Raw genomic sequence first — 18,818 nt, forward strand, 5'->3', positions numbered from 1 at the left:
TTAAATACCAACACCCAGGGTAGGCAAAATAACACCAACTTGCCCACGGCATTGCTGTACACTAAATAGCAGACTAATCATTGAAAGTATGAGTTAAGTTATCACAATTAATATTACTCAGGTCCTTAACTTTTGCATTCCTCAAATTCTGTATGTCTGCGGATAACCTTTGGTGCATTAGCAGAGGGCCTAACTTTTTCAAATATTTGATTTCCCTGGGTATTGTGGGTGTGTGTTTGACAGGGACAAAGGAGAAAAGAGAGAGAAGAAGGTTTATCCAGCATATGTGCTTGGCAAGAAGGCTGCAGCTGCTCCTTTCCTTCATGCTGTGAACTCTGCGTGCAGCTCACAGCCTGAGGTTTTCACAGCATCTGAGCGCCTTGAATTCAGCTAAAGTGAAGAAGGAAAGCAGCAATGGAGCTTTTCAGGGGTTCTCACGTTCGCTGTTGGGCCAAATACCCCTGAGCATGCGGAGGACGAAGCAACCAGGGCCCTGAGATTGTCTGACAACTCACTCGTTGCCCATCAGACTGGTTCATGACACCAGCTGCTAGGGACCACAGCACTTCAGGCCAAGCAGGCAACTGCTCACCTCAATTCCCTCCGTTTCCTCCAAGAATCTGCCACTGACGGACACCAGAGCATCCTCAGGCCACTCATGGAACCAGTCTATGGCCGTGCAGTTGACCACAGCAGGGAATTTCCTTGCACGTACCCGCAGCGTAGAACCCACAGGAGAGAAGCACAGGATGACCTGGGACCATAGCACATTACAGCACATGTGACAAGCCGGCATCAAAACAGAAAGATGAACACGGGGCCAGATATCCTGCTGCACCCAGCACCTGTTCAGCACAGCTTGGGGGACTCCCTGGTGGTTGCCGGACCGTACAGCTGGTTCTGCACTGGCCTGATGTAGTGCAGCTGAAAGGCTGCTCTAACCAATGCCAGCTGCCTGTATCCTCCATGGAGCTATGTAGTGTGCAGTGGTGCTCTAGCCAAGGTCCCTTCACACTCTCTACCAGGGCTGCTGTCTCCACACCAACTGGGGACTCCTTAAAGCCAGCACACGCCTCAGCTGGAGACGCCCGGCCAGTGTACAGCCCTTTTGAGCTGCTGGCGCGGAAGAGAACCTGGTGCACATTCTCTGTGTGTGTTTATCACAGCACATGGGCTAAGCGTAACTCAGCGCAGATTCACTTCCCTGTGTGCAAGGATCCATGGCCAGGCTTGCTGCCACACTGCTCTGTAGGCACCAGGGGGATGGAGTCTGGCTCTGTCTACATGAGGGTTTGACACTGCTGCCCATCACCATAGTATCGGAGCTCTCTCTCATCCGGTGTGTGGGAGTCCCTGGTAAAGTCAGTGTGATCAGCCCCATTACCACTCCTGCAGCCCCCGGCACAGGGGCATGTTGGGTGGGGAGGGGAGGATGGAGCATACTGATCTCCATCTATCCTCCACTGACTCACGGCTCCCCAAGCGAGGCAGAAAATCGGGGAGACTCAGCCCCTCTGCTGCACTGAGCGAGAACTGTGTGCAGCGGGAGACCTGGTCCCACATGTATAACAGCCACTTGCAATAGAGAGATGCAGATTTGGACACGACAATGAAAATCAGCTCCTGGGAATGGAACATGACAGCATCAGGGCAGGAACACGTAAATGGCAGGTTGGTAGGGTGAATGAAAGCATTAACTCGGACTTCGCGCTCTACCATTGTGAAGAGTAGTAAACTACAGCACCCCACCAACAATTTATCCCCAAACAGCCTCTCCAGCTCCATGCCCAAACCACACCTTGGCGGTCTATGGCACTCACCTGCGGGACCAGATCTTTAAAACACCAGCTCCCACGTAGGCGCTTGAGGGGGAGCTGCTGGATACTGAACTCTTTGGAAGTCCATCCCTAGATGGCCAGCTACCCAGTGGGAGCAAGCCCAGAGTTTATTTACACACACAGTTCTGAGATGTGTAAATATTTAGATGGCAAAAATTGCACACTCACGAACTTGGAAGTATACATTTCGAGGCTGGGCTGGGGTTACTTTGAAAATGGGTTTCACTACGAGTTATCACAATATAACCCAAACAGGCAGATAGCAATGCCTGGGCACTGGTTCCAAAAAGATCTGCAGTTAAGACAAAGTCAGAAATGCTGGGAGCCCACGTACATGCTAAACAGACAGACGCCTACCTTTAACTGCCGTCTGACTTTGTCTATAAAGAATTTCCAGCAGTTTTCCCATGTATCTTGCATTCCAAGAGATTTCACTTGTGGCCTCATGGCACCAATAATATTTTCCACTTCATCATCCTGAAAAAGTCCTGGGATCTCTCCAGAGGCTAAGAGATCATTGATCAAAACCAGGAATTGCTCCTCAGCAACCTGTGAATCTGTCATTAGGAATACGGTGGGTGTATTCTTCACAGCCACTTTGATATACTGAGAGGCCAGATCCAGCTAGTGCAAAAGACAGAAACCATTATGCCTCTGTCACCCAGAAACTTGTCTTATTAATCACATTATAATGATTAGTTGTCCTACAGTAAGCACCTTAGTCTAGGATAGGGTGGGAACATCTCTTCCTAGCATAAGAAGATGACAAGATTGACTGAGCCAGGAGGGAATAAGGAGTCTCTTGTTCAGGGGAAAGCTAGATTCTCACGCTTAAGAAGCCACAGCTTCAGCTGGGGGCAATGGTGAGACTCAGCAGCTACAAACGTAGAGCTGGCACATACACTCTTCTTGTGATCAGGACAGTCAAACTCAACAAGTCCAGAACTGCTCTGTCCGAAGACAGTGTGGGGGCAGGCAGAGTCTTGACTTGGCTGTAATTCTGGCTTTTCTTACACAGGAGGAAGGTGGATGAGCATCTCCTCTGCATAGCTGCTTTGAGAACTCACGGTAAAGCATGTTAATATCCTACACTGTTACACGTGTACAGAGAACACAGAGCCACGAGTAATCCCATGGTCACTAGATGCCATACTTGCTCTGCACAAACACATCTGAAACAACTTCTTAGAGTAGAGAACTCCCTGTTGCATGTGGGTTAAACACTCCTGTTTCTTGTACGTCTATTGCCAAAAGTAACTTGGAAGTGTGAGATGTGTCTGGCCCTACAAAGTGCTCTGTGCACGTGCACAGGGTCTGGGGCCCTAGACTGCAGCGTGTGCCTACACAGGAACGAGCCACCAAAGGGTGTATGTTGGAGATAATGTACCTGTGGGACGCCCCAGCGTGAGACAGGCTGCAAGCCAAGTGCCTTCAGTCCCCAGACAAGTGCAAGCTGGAGCAGCCCAAGCTGGAGTGCTGGCCTGGCTCATTGTTCCAGCAACACTGCTCTTCCACATTGCCACTTGTTTGTTTGGTGCTGGAGGTCAAAGCAATGACACACTAGCAGAAGCAGATCCAGTGGGCAGAGAAGCAAGAACAGCCGGGAGAAGGGTGCAGTGACATTTCCCCTACGGTTGCTAACACATTCCTTGTTTATCTTTTTTTCTACCTGGTTCTTTCCTTTATCTGTAAAGGTACAATCTCCACACTCTGTTTGGGCCCAATTCTCCCTTTCCTGACCCCGAAAGCCCACTTGCCCTCCCAGCAAAGCCTCTAGCTTAGCAACCGCTATTGCAGACACTAGAGTAGGAATACTGCCTGCCTGCCTGCCGAGACCTGAGCAGCCCCACTGTGCTGTACTGAGATGGATGCTCTCTGGTTCTCCAGCTTACAGCACATGCCTCTAGTTAACTGGCATCTACCAAAAGCAACCAGTTCAAGCCTTTCATCTGAAACATGTTGCTGCATCTTTGAGTGAAATCCAGAAATCAGCTGAGTGGAATGAGACCAGCATTGTGACCTCACCTCTTGCCCCTAGTATGCTACAATATTCCTCGTCTCATCTGCCCAGTGATCAGCTTCTCCTGCAGCCCTGCCATCCCTTTTTCCATGTGACCCCCTCCCCGTGCACAGTCCAGCCCCTGTGAGCTCATTGCATGGCCCTTGCCCTGTTTGTGTTTAAATCCCTCTTAAAGAGCCACCTCTGCTGTGCTGCTTACAGTGACCTGAGCAGACGTGCACAGAAATTCCCAATTGCTGTTCCCTTTCCCCAGTCTCTGTCTGTGGGTCTCCTCCAACGTAAACACCTCAGGGCAGGGATTCCTTCCAGAGGCTCTGGGGAGTTCCTTGCCCAGAGTGGATGCCAGCCTAAATACCCGATAATAGAACATGAAGCCTTTATAAGCCTGTCTTTGACCATCAGATCAAGGTGAGGTGCTTGCCTAGCAGGCTTTTAGCACCATTTATCATGTCTTCTTTTCGTGAGCAGATTGGATTTCCCTAGCAAAGGGTGAAGAAAAGCCAGTGCTAACCTTGAGGTCAGGAATTCCATATCCTTTCTTCAGTGTAATCTGAAATACATCCAGAGCACTAATATAGGCTGCTAGTCGGGAAAGACTTTGCTTTCCGCTCCCTCCTACTCCCACCAACAAGGCATTCCCTCGGGGAGACTCTAATATCCGGCTAATTCTGCAAATGTGGGACACAGCATCTTCAAACAGCACCTGAGCAGAGCAGACAGGAGAGGCTTTTGCTAGTCTGAACACAATAAGAGCTTGCAGTGAACTCCACTATTTCCAAATGAAAAGCATATGAAACAGAGCGCACAGGTGTAAAAAAGTCAGATTTCACCCCAAAATGCTAGGAGAAATCTCTTGCCCTAGCATTTCACTCTTACTGCCAGTTCACACTGATTCTCACCAAATTCATCACGGCATTGACCTCATTGTACGTCTCCAGGGCTTCCACCAGCAGCTTGTTCAGATACCTGGAGTCTGACACAGGGAGGTACTTGGGCTCTCCAATTCCCTGGGCAAAGTGACAGTAAATGTTGGGCTTCGCAAATAGCAGATTCTCACCAAGTTCCTAGAGAGAAACACAGATGACAAAGGTATTCCACAGGGACTGGCCGCCCTCACTTTCCACTAGTGTGCCCCCAGACTGACTGTATTTCCTACCCAAACTCTGCAGTCCTTTCACAAGCACAAGGGCTGGGTGTGGGAAAATGTAAGACCTGAGCCCCCAGCCAGGGGATAGTTTTACTCCACAGCATAATGTTTATATACATCTAAGAAATACCCTGTTTCTAGGGTAGGGACTCAATCTTGCAGCAGACTACACAGGCACTGGGGTGCACCTATGCACAGAGCCCCACTGAAGTCAATGAGGCTCTTATGTGAGCATAGGGGTGTCCTTGCACACACTCAATTGCAGGATCAGGCCCTTCACCCCAATGCTGAATGACCACATATGTTCTCACAGCCCATCATTACTTCTGCCACTAACTCTCAACTCTCCCTCTCCTCCTGGCCCCTCAGTCCCACTTATCGTCCTGGATAACCAGCCACAAGTTTCAACAGGAATATGGTGAGACCCCAAGTGCTTCCCTCCCTCTCTTCTCCAGCACTGCTGAGGATTCCTCCATCTTGATCACTATCCAGGCTGTCACCTTCAGCTCCTTGCCGGGCCACAACCCGCCATCTGCCTGAGGCTATGTCCTATCATCTCATCTTTGTCTCCCATGCCCTCCAGCCCTGAACTGGACATAAACTGTGGTCAAGAAAAACAACAGCCAGGTAGTCTTAAGCAGCACCTCCCAAACCTGCCGTTCTGGAAATGAAAATGACATACAATCCATGCACAGGCCAGCAAGTGCTGAAAGCCCATTTGCAAAGGTCGATTTTCATAATTCATGTGACAAGAGATAGGTTTGGAATAAACACATTGAAATAATCTCTGGAAGAGTACGGCTTTAACTATCATGAGAAGCCACCCACAGAGAGCGGTTACTAACTGGTAGCTATGCTTACCGTGAACTGTACAGCTTGCACCTTATGAAATGTTTGAGATGCACTCTAATTCCCATCCTGAAGATCAGATTATGGGTCACCTCCAAAGGCAATATGTATGAGGCATAAATTATATATCGGTTCGTGGGTCTAAACTGCTACTAATTTACACTCCAAGCAGCTTAAAGGTAAAAGTTAAATGATTTAAACATCATCGCTGAACCCAGCTCTGTCACCATCACAGATTCAGCACCCCTTAAATATAAAAGCTGTTAGTGTTTCAAAACATGGCTTACGTCAAAGTATTTTTTACAGGTGGCTGCTAGAACTCTTCCAAAGCTTTCTTTATCTTTCTCATCAACGAGTTTATCTCCATACACTCTCTCGGCTTCGTGTAGCCAGAGTCGGACTAGGTCAATAGGAGTTTTAAGGCATTCAGCAGTGGAGAACAACAGTCCCTGCCAAACATACAAATCTGTCAGTCTTAGTTTCTTGATTGCTGCCCAAAATGGAAGAGCCAGCTCTGGAGACAGCTAACAGCAAAAGACAGCAGGGGCATGATACATGTGAAAGTGGTAGAGAGAGATAAAACAGACATAAATTAAAATGAAATAACTGAAATATAAAATACACTCTACCTGAAATATGTTAGAGAGATCCCGGAGGTTGAAGAGGTAGTGAAATTTGATGGCCGTAGGCAGAAACGATGATGTAATTTTCTGATGTAAGGCTGTTTATGGGAAAACACACTATCTGAGAGCAGCCGGATACCAAAAGAGTACAAATTTTAAAGTATGGAATTATTTTTCTTCAAACATGGCTCAAGTTTATCAAATAAACCAAAATTGAAATTTTAGCTTCATTATTTTTCAGTAAATTTACTGTGCAATTTCAATGCAAAGATGAGAGAACTGGATTTTTTTCCACACTCACTCAAAACCCTTAACAACAGAATCAATTCTGCTGAAACTTTAAAACAGAATCATCTTTTCATTGAGACCACGCTTGGACCATTTCACCCCAAAAAGAATTTATTCTTCAGGTTGTGAGACACAAAATAGGAAGGTGGAGAGGAAGCTGAAACTTGACCTGAATTAAAGCCACTGCAAAAACACACAGAACCTAACCATCACAAACATGGAACAACAATGCAATAAGAGGTTTCTTGAAACCAGTATATGTGCTAAAGAACCTAGACAGAATTATAATTAAACCAGATCATTTTCATAAGAGTATTGTATCATTCACGGTACTGTCAGGGGAGCTTTAAAAATGTGTGCAATACAAAGAAATACTAGTGATTCACTCACAGGTTTCATGCAGTGTATAGTAAGTTTATTTAAAATGGGAGTGGGGTCTATAGTTTCACAGACCATTTACTTTACAAACTTTGTTTTACAGCTACTCATTCTGATGCCAGTAAAAATAGTGTATTGTATACAGCAGCAGCATGAACAAGATTTTCCCAAATTTGGTTCTCTACAGATAAGCACTAAATCCACATATTTAAGCACCTAATAAGAGGCCGCATTTCCAAGGTGCTGAGCAACCGAAGATCCTACTGACGCCCATGAAGCTGCAGGTGCTGCCAGTGGCATAGACAGGGATCTGTGTGTGCAACATTAGACACCCAGTGTTAAAAATATATGCACACAGGAAGAGAAACAGGGCAATAGAGCCCCAGGTTAAAACCTGGATGCTGTAATGAGCTGGGGCTGGGTTTCTGCTCCCCAGACCATGAAGCAGCAGCCTGCGGTTGTCCCATAAGTACGGTGCACAGAGAGGAATCCTGGTCCATTCTGGTCTATCCAGGTTCTTATCCCGTCCTCCTCGCCATAGCATCTGAGCTCTTCCTAGAGGCATGTTAAGCAACGAGACTGACACTTGTCATGTGCAATCAGTGGTCATGGGATACATGGAGTTGTCGATTCCTAGTCCACCTCCACACTGCCTCCTGCAAACCCCATCCATGGGACAGAGCAGCACTCCCCACTGCACAGGGCGCTGCAGTGCTCAGCACTGCACACCTCCCCATAACCTGCCTCCCACGAGCATGGTGCAAGCCCAGTGGCTCAGCTACATCCCAAGCTGTCTGACTCTGAGGAAGCAGGGCCAAAGTCCCCTCTCCAATCCACAGTGCAGCTCTCTGCTGCCCACTCCCAAGGCACTGGTGTCAATGAGCACATGCAGAAGAGAGCTGCAGTACAGGTGGGTGGAAAAATCTTGCTGCGGGCCGAACATGCGTTCTCGCTCTAAACATTTCAGTGTGGGATTTTCAAAAGTGCTCAGCATTGGTCCAACTCTGCTTCCTTTAAGTCAATGGTAAAACTTCCATTGGCTTTCGTGGGAACAGAGATGGAGCGATGCCTCGTGCTTTGAAATTCTCACCCTTCCACCTGTGCAGAGGCATAGTCAATGTCCTGTACAGTTTCAAGGAGCTGCACGGGGTGGCTATTTGACATCTCTTTCCGACACAGTGTGCACTTTACAAACACTGGTACAACAGGTACAATAGATATTGGTGAAAAAAATATCTGCCCTATATAATGCTGCCTTTCTAAACATTAACGTGTCCTTGCTGCTTACCCAGCACTCCCGCGATGAGTGGTGACAGGATTTTCTGAATGGTAACCGGAATGTTATGGATCGTTAAGTGCTGTGCAAGGATGGTGCTGTAAATGGTCACAAGTGCTTCTTGGCCAGGAAAACTCACAGCAAACACACAAAAGTGTCGCTAAAACAAAGCAATTTAAAAGCAAACGTGTCAGGAGAGGGTGTGACTTCCGTCAGAACCCCCATGTTTCCACCTGCCAGGCCACACATTGCCTGGAAACGAATCCACCACAGCAAGTGAGATGGTGGATGTCAGACACAGACACCACAAACTAGACACTTCCATTAGTGTCAAAGGACCCATAAAAGGGGAGAGGAGGTAAAATCTAAAGAGAGCCAAACTGCTGGCGAAGTGGATGGCTACCACTGAGACCGAAGCTAACAAAAGCCCAACCCAATTGTTTCTCCATTGCATACCTGAAGTCTGGAGTCAATCGTAAAGGATCCAGATGTTGGATTCATGCAGGCTACATACTGACAGTTGTGAACGTCCTTTAATGTCAGCTTGTTTCTGTCATACCTAAACAACAGGGGAAAGAGAAGGACGTGTACGTGCCTTTATTCTGTGAAGACAAAAGGAGCTGTCCCTCCCGTAGTATGAACCTTGCTCCAAACAACTTTCACACACACTGATCTCTCCCAGACGCCTTTACAGAGAAGATCCAGGGGAGATGATCATCTGCCCACAGTGTCCTCTCTTGGCAGAGCATAACATCTATTGCATAGGAAAAGACATTTTTTGCTGTCCAGAAAATAGTTACAACTCAGGGCAGGTCTACGCTTAAAACACTGCTGCAGCACTTCAGTGAAGACACTATAGGCCAGTGGGAGAGCTTCTTCCGTCAGCATAGTTAATCCACCTCTGTGAGAGGTGGAAGCGATGTCAATGGGAGAAGCTCTCCCGTCAACGTAGTATTGTCTACACCAGGGGTTAGGTCGTTATAACTGCATCACTCGGGGTTGGATTTTTCACATCCCTGAGCAATGTGGTTGTACCGATATCAGTTTATAGCATAGACCTGGCCTAAGAATAAAAGCAGGAAAGGCCAGTGAGATGGACCCACTGCTCCAATGCCACTGGGCAGCATTTCTAGCAGCAGGTCTCACACTAGGCTTGCTATTGGCAATTCTGGACTGTCCTGGTCTCCAGAGATCTCATGATCCAGAACTGCTATGTTATGGGTCATTCTCTTTGTGTATTTATAATGCTCTGCCACAGACTGCCTGTGTGATCTTGGCCAACTCCTTCAGTCCCTGTGTGCCTCCATTCCCATCTGTACAATGGGGATAATAGCACTGCCCTGCCACACCTTGTGAGGATAACTACGCCAAACATGATCAGGCATTCAGATACTCTGATGATGGGGCCAGATACACTCCTTAGACAGACACACAGACCCCATCACCACAGCAGCATAATCTGAGCAAGAGTAATTCAACACATGGATGAAACAACTGAAGAGTTTAGCTATACAATTACCAGTGCCCATGGTCCATATGCTGCCTGATCAGTGTATGAGGAGCTACTGTGCCATATTTGTCCACTTCAGGCATATTCATATCATCTATGAAGTAAATAAGCTTCTTTGTGCCTGGAGGACCAAAGTTTCTCCCGGATTTCTTCTCCAAGGGCTTCTCAAGAATAGCTGCAGGACGACAGCAACACCAATCCAATGACTTGTGCAGTCATCACTTCCCAGTAAGACAAGCCTGTTTTCAGGCTGTTTCTGGCTAAGCACCTTACCCTGCAGCATGGCCGAGGTCGTGTAGAAGTTAAAGGGGACAGCCTGCAACAAGTAGTCATCAGTGTTCAGAGACTGCAGTTTGTCCACCATCATGACCGACTTCCCTGTACCTGCATTCCCCACTAACATCACAGGCCATTTCTTTGCCACTAGCAAATCCATAAAATAGCGAATTCGGATGGTTTCTGTCGTATGGACCACAGAAGCCTGTTGAAAAGTCATCAATGAAATAAACTATTTTAATCAAGTTTAGCCAAACTGGGTTTGCTGATAGATTCTGTCTTAAAGTGAGATGTTGAAATCCTTGAGCGTGAACATCTCAGGAGCTGGATTATTCTAAAGGTTCTACAGTTACAATTGGGGCTTGTGGTTACAGAATTGGACAGGCTTCAAATAAGTTTTCCTAAAAACCCAACCCTTGTCTCACAGCTCTGCAGTCAGTGAATGCACTGACAGGCTCTCTCCCTTTATTTGGGTTTTTCAACATGTACAAAGCCAGAGTACAGTTTGTGAAAACGTACAAAATAACCAGGAGCATCTTCTAACACTGCACATTGCATCCAGGCGATAAACAATTACAACAACTCTTTCCTCAGAATCTAAGACAGCCATTGGCATTGGAGCACTTAAGGCTTCACCTTGCAGGAAGCAGCCCAGGGGACATCAGTAGAGCAGCTCACACGAGTGTGGGCTGTCAGATCAGGCCCTAGATTTCTGAGGCCGAGGTAAACCCAGGACAAGCAGCAAATGCTCCCAGAAATAGGACGTTAATGGCCATTTTTGCTCCAGCCTCAAAGCAAACCAGTGCAGAGGAGCTGCTTCCTCCGCAGAAGGAGCAGATTTCCAAGGCAAGACTGCTAACAGCGGGCACCGTGAATACGTGCAACACATGCTCCTAGAACATCACCTTACCCATAAATACTGACTCTCCAGGAAACCCAGAAGTCAGCACGTAACAGTTGCAATGCTTGTGCCAGTGACTGTCTTAACCAGGCCAAATACAGCCGGGGCGCTGCTGTTTTTCCTTCTCAGTATGCCTGTTAAAATGTGTAGTCTTTTGGATCTCGCTATGCTCCCACAGCATGCCAGCTGGACATGCATTATGCTCAGCTTCTTGTCCCAGTGCTCACAGAACCATGGGCAGGGTTGCTGTGCTTGTGATCTATTTGGGCTGTGCTCCGTAGACTTCTCACTGACTTAACTGTAAGCTGCAGCGTGCGACTCAGACATAGCAAAGGCTGGTTTGTGTGTACAGGGTCAGGTACTTACCTGGTGCCTAGGGTCAGAATCGGGACGCTCCACTCCCGCTATTTCAATTAGTTAATTAACCCTTTCTGTGCGCCAAGTGCAGCATGCCTTGCCCCTAACTGCCATCTAACTTTTTTTCATTTCCTGAGGGTTAATAGCCTGGAGCCAATATGCACGCGGGAGATGCTCAAGGCTCCCTCCTGTTTGGGCATTCATAATTCCCATATGTTCCCTACCAGCTTTTCTGCCCCATGTCTGGAAACAGGTGTTTAAAGACAGGATTGAGAGCACAAAACACACCACAGTGAGGGACACCTCAGAGGTGTATGAAATAAACAATAGCCATAGGACTTGCCTGGTCTAGTCAGAGTATGGGCCTGTTTAGATCAGCAGCCTGCCTTTCTGTGGCAGTGGACTAGACCAGATACTTTAAGGAAACCAGTCCGCGCCCACAATGCACCTAGCCAACACTATCCGTAGGGAAATAACGTTTTCCAGGCACTGTACATCATCATCTTGCATCCTAAATATCAGAGTGAACTACCTACATCCCTGGCTTAACTTGCATAGCCACAGAGGTTTAGTAATGGAAATAAAATAACCCATTTGTATGCCATGCTGTTCTTGTACCTTATTGCAATATTGTATGCAAGATCTTGCATAATTTGGCAAGACGTCCTTTACTCCAGCATGGAAGGGGGCAATAAATTAGTAAGTAAAGTAACAAGAAAGAATCAAGGATCATTTTTGGGAATTACCTGTAAAGGAACGTCTGGGTCCAGCTCAAATGTTGGCACTTTATCATTCCAAAGCATGAATTTCTTACTTTCTGGATCTATGTAATAGTCAAAAATAGTCCCTTGAGATGGAAACTTGATGGTTTTAAATTCATTCACCCACCATTTACTGAACTCTACACGATAGTCCATAAGCTGAGGAGGAGAAAAACAAACTCATTATACAGTTTCTAATGCCTTTGTGGGACATGTTCAGTTAGTCACTCTGGCCCGCAGCTTTGCAACACAGGCTATTTGGAGCGGAGACGGATTCTGCATGCTTCGGTGGCTGGCTTTGAAACAGCTTTGTGGAGTGCTTTAGAGTAAAGCACAAAAGTCTGGCTCCTGCAGGGGCAGGCATGCTAGACACAAACATCTTTACTCAGCCAAAGCCCAGGGTAAAGTAATCTCCCCTCAGCCAATTCCAAAGGGGAAGATGAAAAACACTGTCTCCCTCTCAGCTCCAGCCCTGGCCTTCAAGATCCTGCCTCAGCCCCCTGCTCTCCAGAGTGTGTCCTCGTGCTGCATAGTGAGTCAAGGGAATTAAATAATTCTCCCCAGCTGACTGAATCCTGCTCCCCTGCCAATTCTTGCTCTCAGGCCAGGCAACTGGTTTACAAGATTCATTTTCAGAGTATGACCACACTTAACTTCTCCCCCTCCTGCAGTATAGCATCTTGGGGCCTTTCATAACAGGATCATGCACTATATACTGTACAGAACAAGTTCATTAAAAGATTGTTATACAGAGGACTGGGATCAACTGTTTGCCATGTCCACCCAGAATAGAACAAGGACTCAACATAGTTGCAGCAAGGGCCATTCAGGTTAGCTATCAGGAAACACTTTCTAACTCTCAGGGTAGTTAAGGTCTGGAACAGGCTCCCAAGGGAGGCTGTGGAATGTCCCTCACTGGAGGTTTTTAAGAACATGTTGGACAAACCCGTTAGGCAGAGGCGCCGACTCTGTGGGTGCTCTGAGGCTGGAGCACGCATGGGGAAAAATTGATGGGTGCTCTGCACCCACCGGCAGCTCCCTGATCTGCCTCCCCACCCCAGCGCACCTCCGCCTCTGCTCTGCCTTCTCCCCTGATCGCGCTGCCGCATCCTGCTTCTCCCCCCTCCCTCCCCGCGCCGTGAAACTCCTGTTTCGTGCGGCAAGCGCTGGGAGGGAGGGGTGGAGGAGGAGGAACGCAGCGCGCTCGGGGAAGAGGCGGGGCCGGGGGGGGATTTGGGGAGGGGTCCAATAGGGGTGGGGAGGGGGTGGAGTTGGGGGGCACGAGCACTCACCGGCTCCAAGGAAAGCTGGCGCCTGTGCTCTCAGGGATGTCTAGGTTGACTTGGTTTGAGGCTGGACTAGATGACCTCCTGAGGTCCCTTCCAGCTGGACATTTCTATCGTTCCCCTTGTGTATTTGCCAAAGAGCCTGTCACAGTTCCCAAAGACTCCCTTGGATTTGGGCTTAGACATTGAAACATGCACATGTAGATTTACTGACACTTACTATGTTCACCTCTAGATCTCAAAGTGCTTTACAGACCAGTGTAAATACGATTATCCCCATTGCATTCACAGGGTCATCAAGCATAGGCATCGATTGTTACTTGCCCAAGGTCATGGAGCAAACAAAGGGCAGATTCTGGGACAGAATCCATGTCTTCGGACACCCAGCTCTGTGCTCAGCCCTCCGGCCCGGAGCCGGCCTGGTACTAGTGTTTCTGTTGCATGGAGGGGTCCTCCGGCCCCTTTCAGCCCAAGCTGCCACCCCTGCTACACACAGCAGTCTCTATGCAGTCTTTGGATGAAGATGGTTACACGGGAAGCCTGAGAGAGCAAATGTGAGCTGTGTGCTCAAAGGATCTCCCTCCCTAGGGAATTCCCAGGAAGTATCCTTTCCAGGAGAGACCTAAGCACTTTCTATTACATTGTTTTCTGATCAAATTCTCAATGTTTGCATTAACAAAGCAGTGAAACACCAAGGGGAAAACACCAAAAATGTTGCTACTTGGGCTCTTGCTATAAAGTTTGTGATTCTGATCTAGCAGCAGCTAAGCCACTGGCTGTGTTACCCTTTTAAGCATCTGTGGCCCTGAACCCACAAACACATAGACATGTGCTTAGCTTTAACTACTGACTTCAGCGAGAACATGCATGGGCTTAAAATTAAGTTTGTGCATGTGATGGGTTCAGTCACAGAGACCCCCTTAGGACTGTCACCTGATGTACTGGAATTATCTCTGAGCCCATTTTCCCTGCCAGCTTGGGACTCCAGAACCCTGCCTTGTTGAGCCAGACACGCCACCCTGCTGCAACACAGACCCAGGTCTGGTCCATGAACCCAAAGCTGCAGACTTAACTGAAAACAGCTCAGCAGGTATTTCTGTCTCCAGCACCCAGACACCCAGCTCCGAATGGGATCCAAACCCCAAATAAATCCGTTTTACTTTGTATAAAGCTTATACAGAGTAAACTCATAGATTGTCCACCCTCTGTAACACTGACAGAGAGATATGCACAGCTGTTTGCTCCCCCAGGTATTAATCACTTACTCTGGGTTAATTAATAAACAAAAGTGATTTTATTAAGTATAAAAAGTAGGATTTAAGTATTTCCAAGTAATAACAGACAGAACAAAGTAAGTTACCAAGCAAAATAAAACAAAACACGCAAGTCTAAGCCTAATACATTAAGAAACTGAATACAGGTAAATCTCAGACACCGTTTAAAGTGAGAGAGTCCCCAGGCTACTGGGTCCATCCTGCCGCAAACACACCCCACTCTTTGTAGCTAAGGGAACTCCCGCCAGTCAGAACCAAAGCTTGGAATGGACTCATGTGACCTAGCTGCTGTAAAAGACTGGCACAGATCTCGGAATGGATTCCCCATAAACACTATGGCAACCAACGCTGCTCTTGTGTTCAGAACATAGGAACTGCCAAACTGGATCAGAGCCATGGTCCATCTAGGTCAGTGTCCTCTCAGTCTTTAATAGTGGCTAGAACCAGATGCTTCAGCAGAAGGTGAAAGAACCCCCATTTCATTGTAACTATGAACTAATTTCCCTTTGTTCTTTTTATTTTCTTTGACTCAGAAATCAAAAATCATTTAAAAATACAAACTGCTTTTTTCCCCCCCAGTCACAAACCCCAGAAATCTCATTTCATTTCCTCAACATTTTCCAGACAAATTGTACATTAGGCTTAGACTAAGCATGAGATATTTCAGAACCAAATAAAATGAAAAAATAAAACAGGAGATTGAGTGGCATTAACTCTGGGGTCAACACTTCAGCCTGTTCAATCAAAGAGATCTAAAAAGAGAATTTTGTTACCATTCAAGTTGAACTGGCCTTATATTACAAGCTGTTACTAACCTGGTCTTGAAACATTGCTCCTCCAAATGCCCAGAAACACGCAAAGACAAAGTACAGTTCATATAGCTCTTTTGAGGAGTCTGGAGGCGTGTTAGTTGGAGTCAGGAGACATTCTAGTAGATACAGTATGGTTTGTATGATAGTAATTTCAGGGACTGGGGTAATCTTCTTGAACCCGAACCTCAGTTTATCTAGACATGTAGGCAGGTATTTATCAAACAGAATCATTAAGTTGGCTTTTTCAGACTGTACATTTCGCTTCTCAATCCAGCTGCTTACCACACTACAAAATAATGGACATATTTCACATTTCAACATATGGCAATAAGTAAATATAACAGTAATAAGCCTTTTCCTGCTGTGCTATGGAAAAACGTACGACACTTTGAAATGCATGGCATTCACACTTCAAAGAGGGGAATGTGAAACAAAACTCACGGGTTCCAGCCCAGATCTGCAGGGTTGATATAGAGAATTCCAGCCCTGGATACTGTTGCTGGCGTTGCTGTCCTCAGGTGACTGATCTCAAAGAGGAGTCTCATGGTGGGATTTAGTGGGATTCGCTCATTGCTCGCTAAGGTGAGCACCTAAGAGGAAGGCAACCAGACAGAAAAAAACACTTCGTTCCGCAGGAGCAGAAATACACATGAGCTGGTTAATTTAAATTAACCCTCAAGTGAAGTTCTCTGATTTTTAATTCCAACAGCATCTCAGTACTGACCTTATTATCATCCATGACAGTATTCAGAGATTCAATCCACATGGGATCTATATCTCCATCGAGAATGATCCATTTGGGACCAAGGTGAGTGATATTAGCCAGGTCTCGCATCGTTGTAGAAAACAGACCTGCCCAACACAAACAGTGTCTTTGCTTGGTTTTCTTTCTAGTACTTGGTTTCTTCATTTAAACTAAATTGCTCAGAAGGAGGTGGTCAAGAAGCAGCCACAATATTTCCTCAATAAACCTGCCAGCCTTGCTAAAAAATTTCCCCTCTAATTCTGTGGAGAAGCCAAAGAAAAGATCTGCCCATTTCTACAGTCATTTTTAACAGAAGGTTTATGTATTGTTATGAATGAACTGCTTGCTGAGGTTTTTTAAATGCCACCATTTTCATTCAGTATAATTTACAGTAAATGCAGCTACTTACACACTATTAGGGCTCATTGATTGGAAGACGGTTGGTTTCTTACCATCTTTCCATTCTCTAGTAGCTGGATGAATAACTCCAAATAGCTCATCACAGGTTACAGCTTTAGGGTCAAGGTCCACAGCAACAGGCCTTTTTTTCATGGTTTGGTAAGTCTTATTCAGGGATTTCAGTACCTGCAGGGTAAGATGGATGTGCTCATACAGGATGGAGGTTCTCAAAAGAAGGCATCTACATTCTCTGACATGGTCTTTCGGGACGAAGCAATGAAAGCCGCAGAAGAGAGTGGTAGTCTTTCCCCTTATCTTTTAGCCTTTGGCCCTATGTCATAAATGGAGGCCCTGAAAACACTAAAGGTGTCTGAGCCACGACACTGGAATCACTTCATGCCCCTCCAAATGGCTGAAAGCCAGTGAACAGCAGCAGCTGGACCTACTGCTGAACAAGATCATCGATGTTTCCTTCAGAGCAAGCAATCTCCCACCCTAGAGCACATTGCACTCTCTTCACTCTGGAACGAACTGGCTCTCAGAAGTGAAAATGCCAGCTCCACTCTTTTAATGAAGAACTGAAATGCAGTTTCCTGAATGATCAGCAATCTCCCCTTGCCGACACCCCTTCACTTTTAGCCTCCCCTGCTAACAGGCCGGGCACGTACTTTCCTCTTTAAAGGCCTCATTCCAAACCCAGTGAAATCAGTGGAAAGACTTCGATTGACGTAGTTCGTTTGGATCCCCAGGTGTCACGGGAGGAACATGAATTTCCTGCCCAGGTGTAATGCACTGGCCATGTGGTTGTGACCATGGCTCCCACTACTTCTACCAGCAGCACAGACCTGGCGCCCACAGAGAAGGAGGAGGCTGTGTCGAAGTGGCACTTCCTTCACCATTACACTTTGCTTTTTGAAATGTCATAATTAGGCTTGCTCGTAGTTCCAAGGCTTTGCCTGCTCATGGTCAGCATTAGACATCTGAGGGGGGAGGAGTGTGGAAACTAGGGAATGTATTTTAATTGGAGAAGGGCTCACTAGCTCCAAGAGTTTGGAAAATGCTGCTGCAAGAAATCTCTGTCCATTTAGTCTGCCCCCCCCACCGCCCCGTACCTGGGACTTGCCACTGCCTGCATTGCCAATGACAAACACCGAGTGTCTCACTTGGAGCAGCTCCTCCAGCTGCACCACCTTCAGCACAAAGCTCTCTTCTGCCTGCAGCTTGAGCTCGAGGATGGACTGCTTAATAATCTGTGAAGTTCAGAAGAGATGTGAGAGCTTGTCCGGAGCCACTGCACAGAACACAGAGTCACTACACAGGCTGCAGCTACCATGTCCTTGAGAAGAACCAGCAAGAGACTCCAGCTGGTTGGAGCAGCTGCAGAAGCAGCCAAAGCAGGGACCACTGGACACCCAGAGAACTTTCGACAGGGCTTGCTCTGCCCTTTGCTGATTGGCAGTGTGCTTCAATTCTCCCACTTTGCTACTTGTGAGCTCAGCTGTGGAAAATATGAGTGACCGTTCAAACCGTGCCACAGTAACTGACAACACACACTGTTGGGAAAAGGGAGACAGACAGACAGACTGAACTAATCCAAACCAAAAGGCCTCCTACTATTATTCGAGGATTGTGTTAAGAGCATGCCTGGTGAACAAGAGAAGGGTGTGACTGGAAATCAGTGAACCAAAATTGGTGTGTCAGAGATTGGGCCTAATTGATGGTCAACAATGGAAGGACAGGCTATTCCACTCATTGCTCCCTTTTGGGGGAGTCTTTGGGGGACAAGCTGGCCACCACAATGTTGGCTGAAAGAAGGAAAGGAATGACCTTCCCCACCATGGCTGCCAGCCCCACCATCTTCTGGGATCCAGCAGGACACCATTTTGTCTGTCGTCCTAATTCTGAGAGATGTCCTGACTAGCCTGGGCCAAGAGAGGGACCCAGATACGCCCCTCCTCCCCCGGCTCTGGCTGAATCACAACCACCACCTGGGATATGAGACTTTGTCCTGCCCCCACCCCAGCCACTGCTCCCCACTCCCCATGTGACTTTTCCCTTCCCCAAGTTATTTCTTCCCT

The 18,818-nt window shown here is 47.1% G+C and overlaps 2 protein-coding genes across 2 annotated transcripts in view; one reads left to right on the plus strand and one right to left on the minus strand.

Moving 5' to 3' along the window:
• PGS1 (phosphatidylglycerophosphate synthase 1) overlaps window positions 1-18,818 on the plus strand; it is a gene marked incomplete at its 5' end in the record, with an annotated part of 91,422 nt that overhangs the window by 58,026 nt on the left and 14,578 nt on the right. The gene's annotated exons all lie outside the window — the stretch shown is intronic.
• DNAH17 (dynein axonemal heavy chain 17) overlaps window positions 1-18,818 on the minus strand; it is a gene marked incomplete at its 5' end in the record, with an annotated part of 104,380 nt that overhangs the window by 30,797 nt on the left and 54,765 nt on the right. Inside the window, 16 exons of the mRNA XM_084648178.1 lie at window positions 593-754; window positions 2,196-2,462; window positions 4,370-4,561; window positions 4,758-4,922; window positions 6,142-6,303; window positions 6,484-6,575; window positions 8,432-8,579; window positions 8,876-8,978; window positions 9,939-10,104; window positions 10,203-10,410; window positions 12,210-12,383; window positions 15,600-15,882; window positions 16,038-16,186; window positions 16,321-16,448; window positions 16,794-16,926; window positions 17,853-17,990. Of these exons, the coding sequence (XP_084504304.1) occupies window positions 593-754; window positions 2,196-2,462; window positions 4,370-4,561; window positions 4,758-4,922; window positions 6,142-6,303; window positions 6,484-6,575; window positions 8,432-8,579; window positions 8,876-8,978; window positions 9,939-10,104; window positions 10,203-10,410; window positions 12,210-12,383; window positions 15,600-15,882; window positions 16,038-16,186; window positions 16,321-16,448; window positions 16,794-16,926; window positions 17,853-17,990 (2,670 nt within the window). The remainder of the gene's footprint in view (window positions 1-592; window positions 755-2,195; window positions 2,463-4,369; window positions 4,562-4,757; window positions 4,923-6,141; window positions 6,304-6,483; window positions 6,576-8,431; window positions 8,580-8,875; window positions 8,979-9,938; window positions 10,105-10,202; window positions 10,411-12,209; window positions 12,384-15,599; window positions 15,883-16,037; window positions 16,187-16,320; window positions 16,449-16,793; window positions 16,927-17,852; window positions 17,991-18,818) is intronic.

This window comes from Lepidochelys olivacea (genome assembly GCF_965140295.1).
Source record: "Lepidochelys olivacea isolate rLepOli2 genome assembly, chromosome: 14".
Lineage (NCBI taxonomy): Eukaryota > Metazoa > Chordata > Testudines > Cheloniidae > Lepidochelys > Lepidochelys olivacea.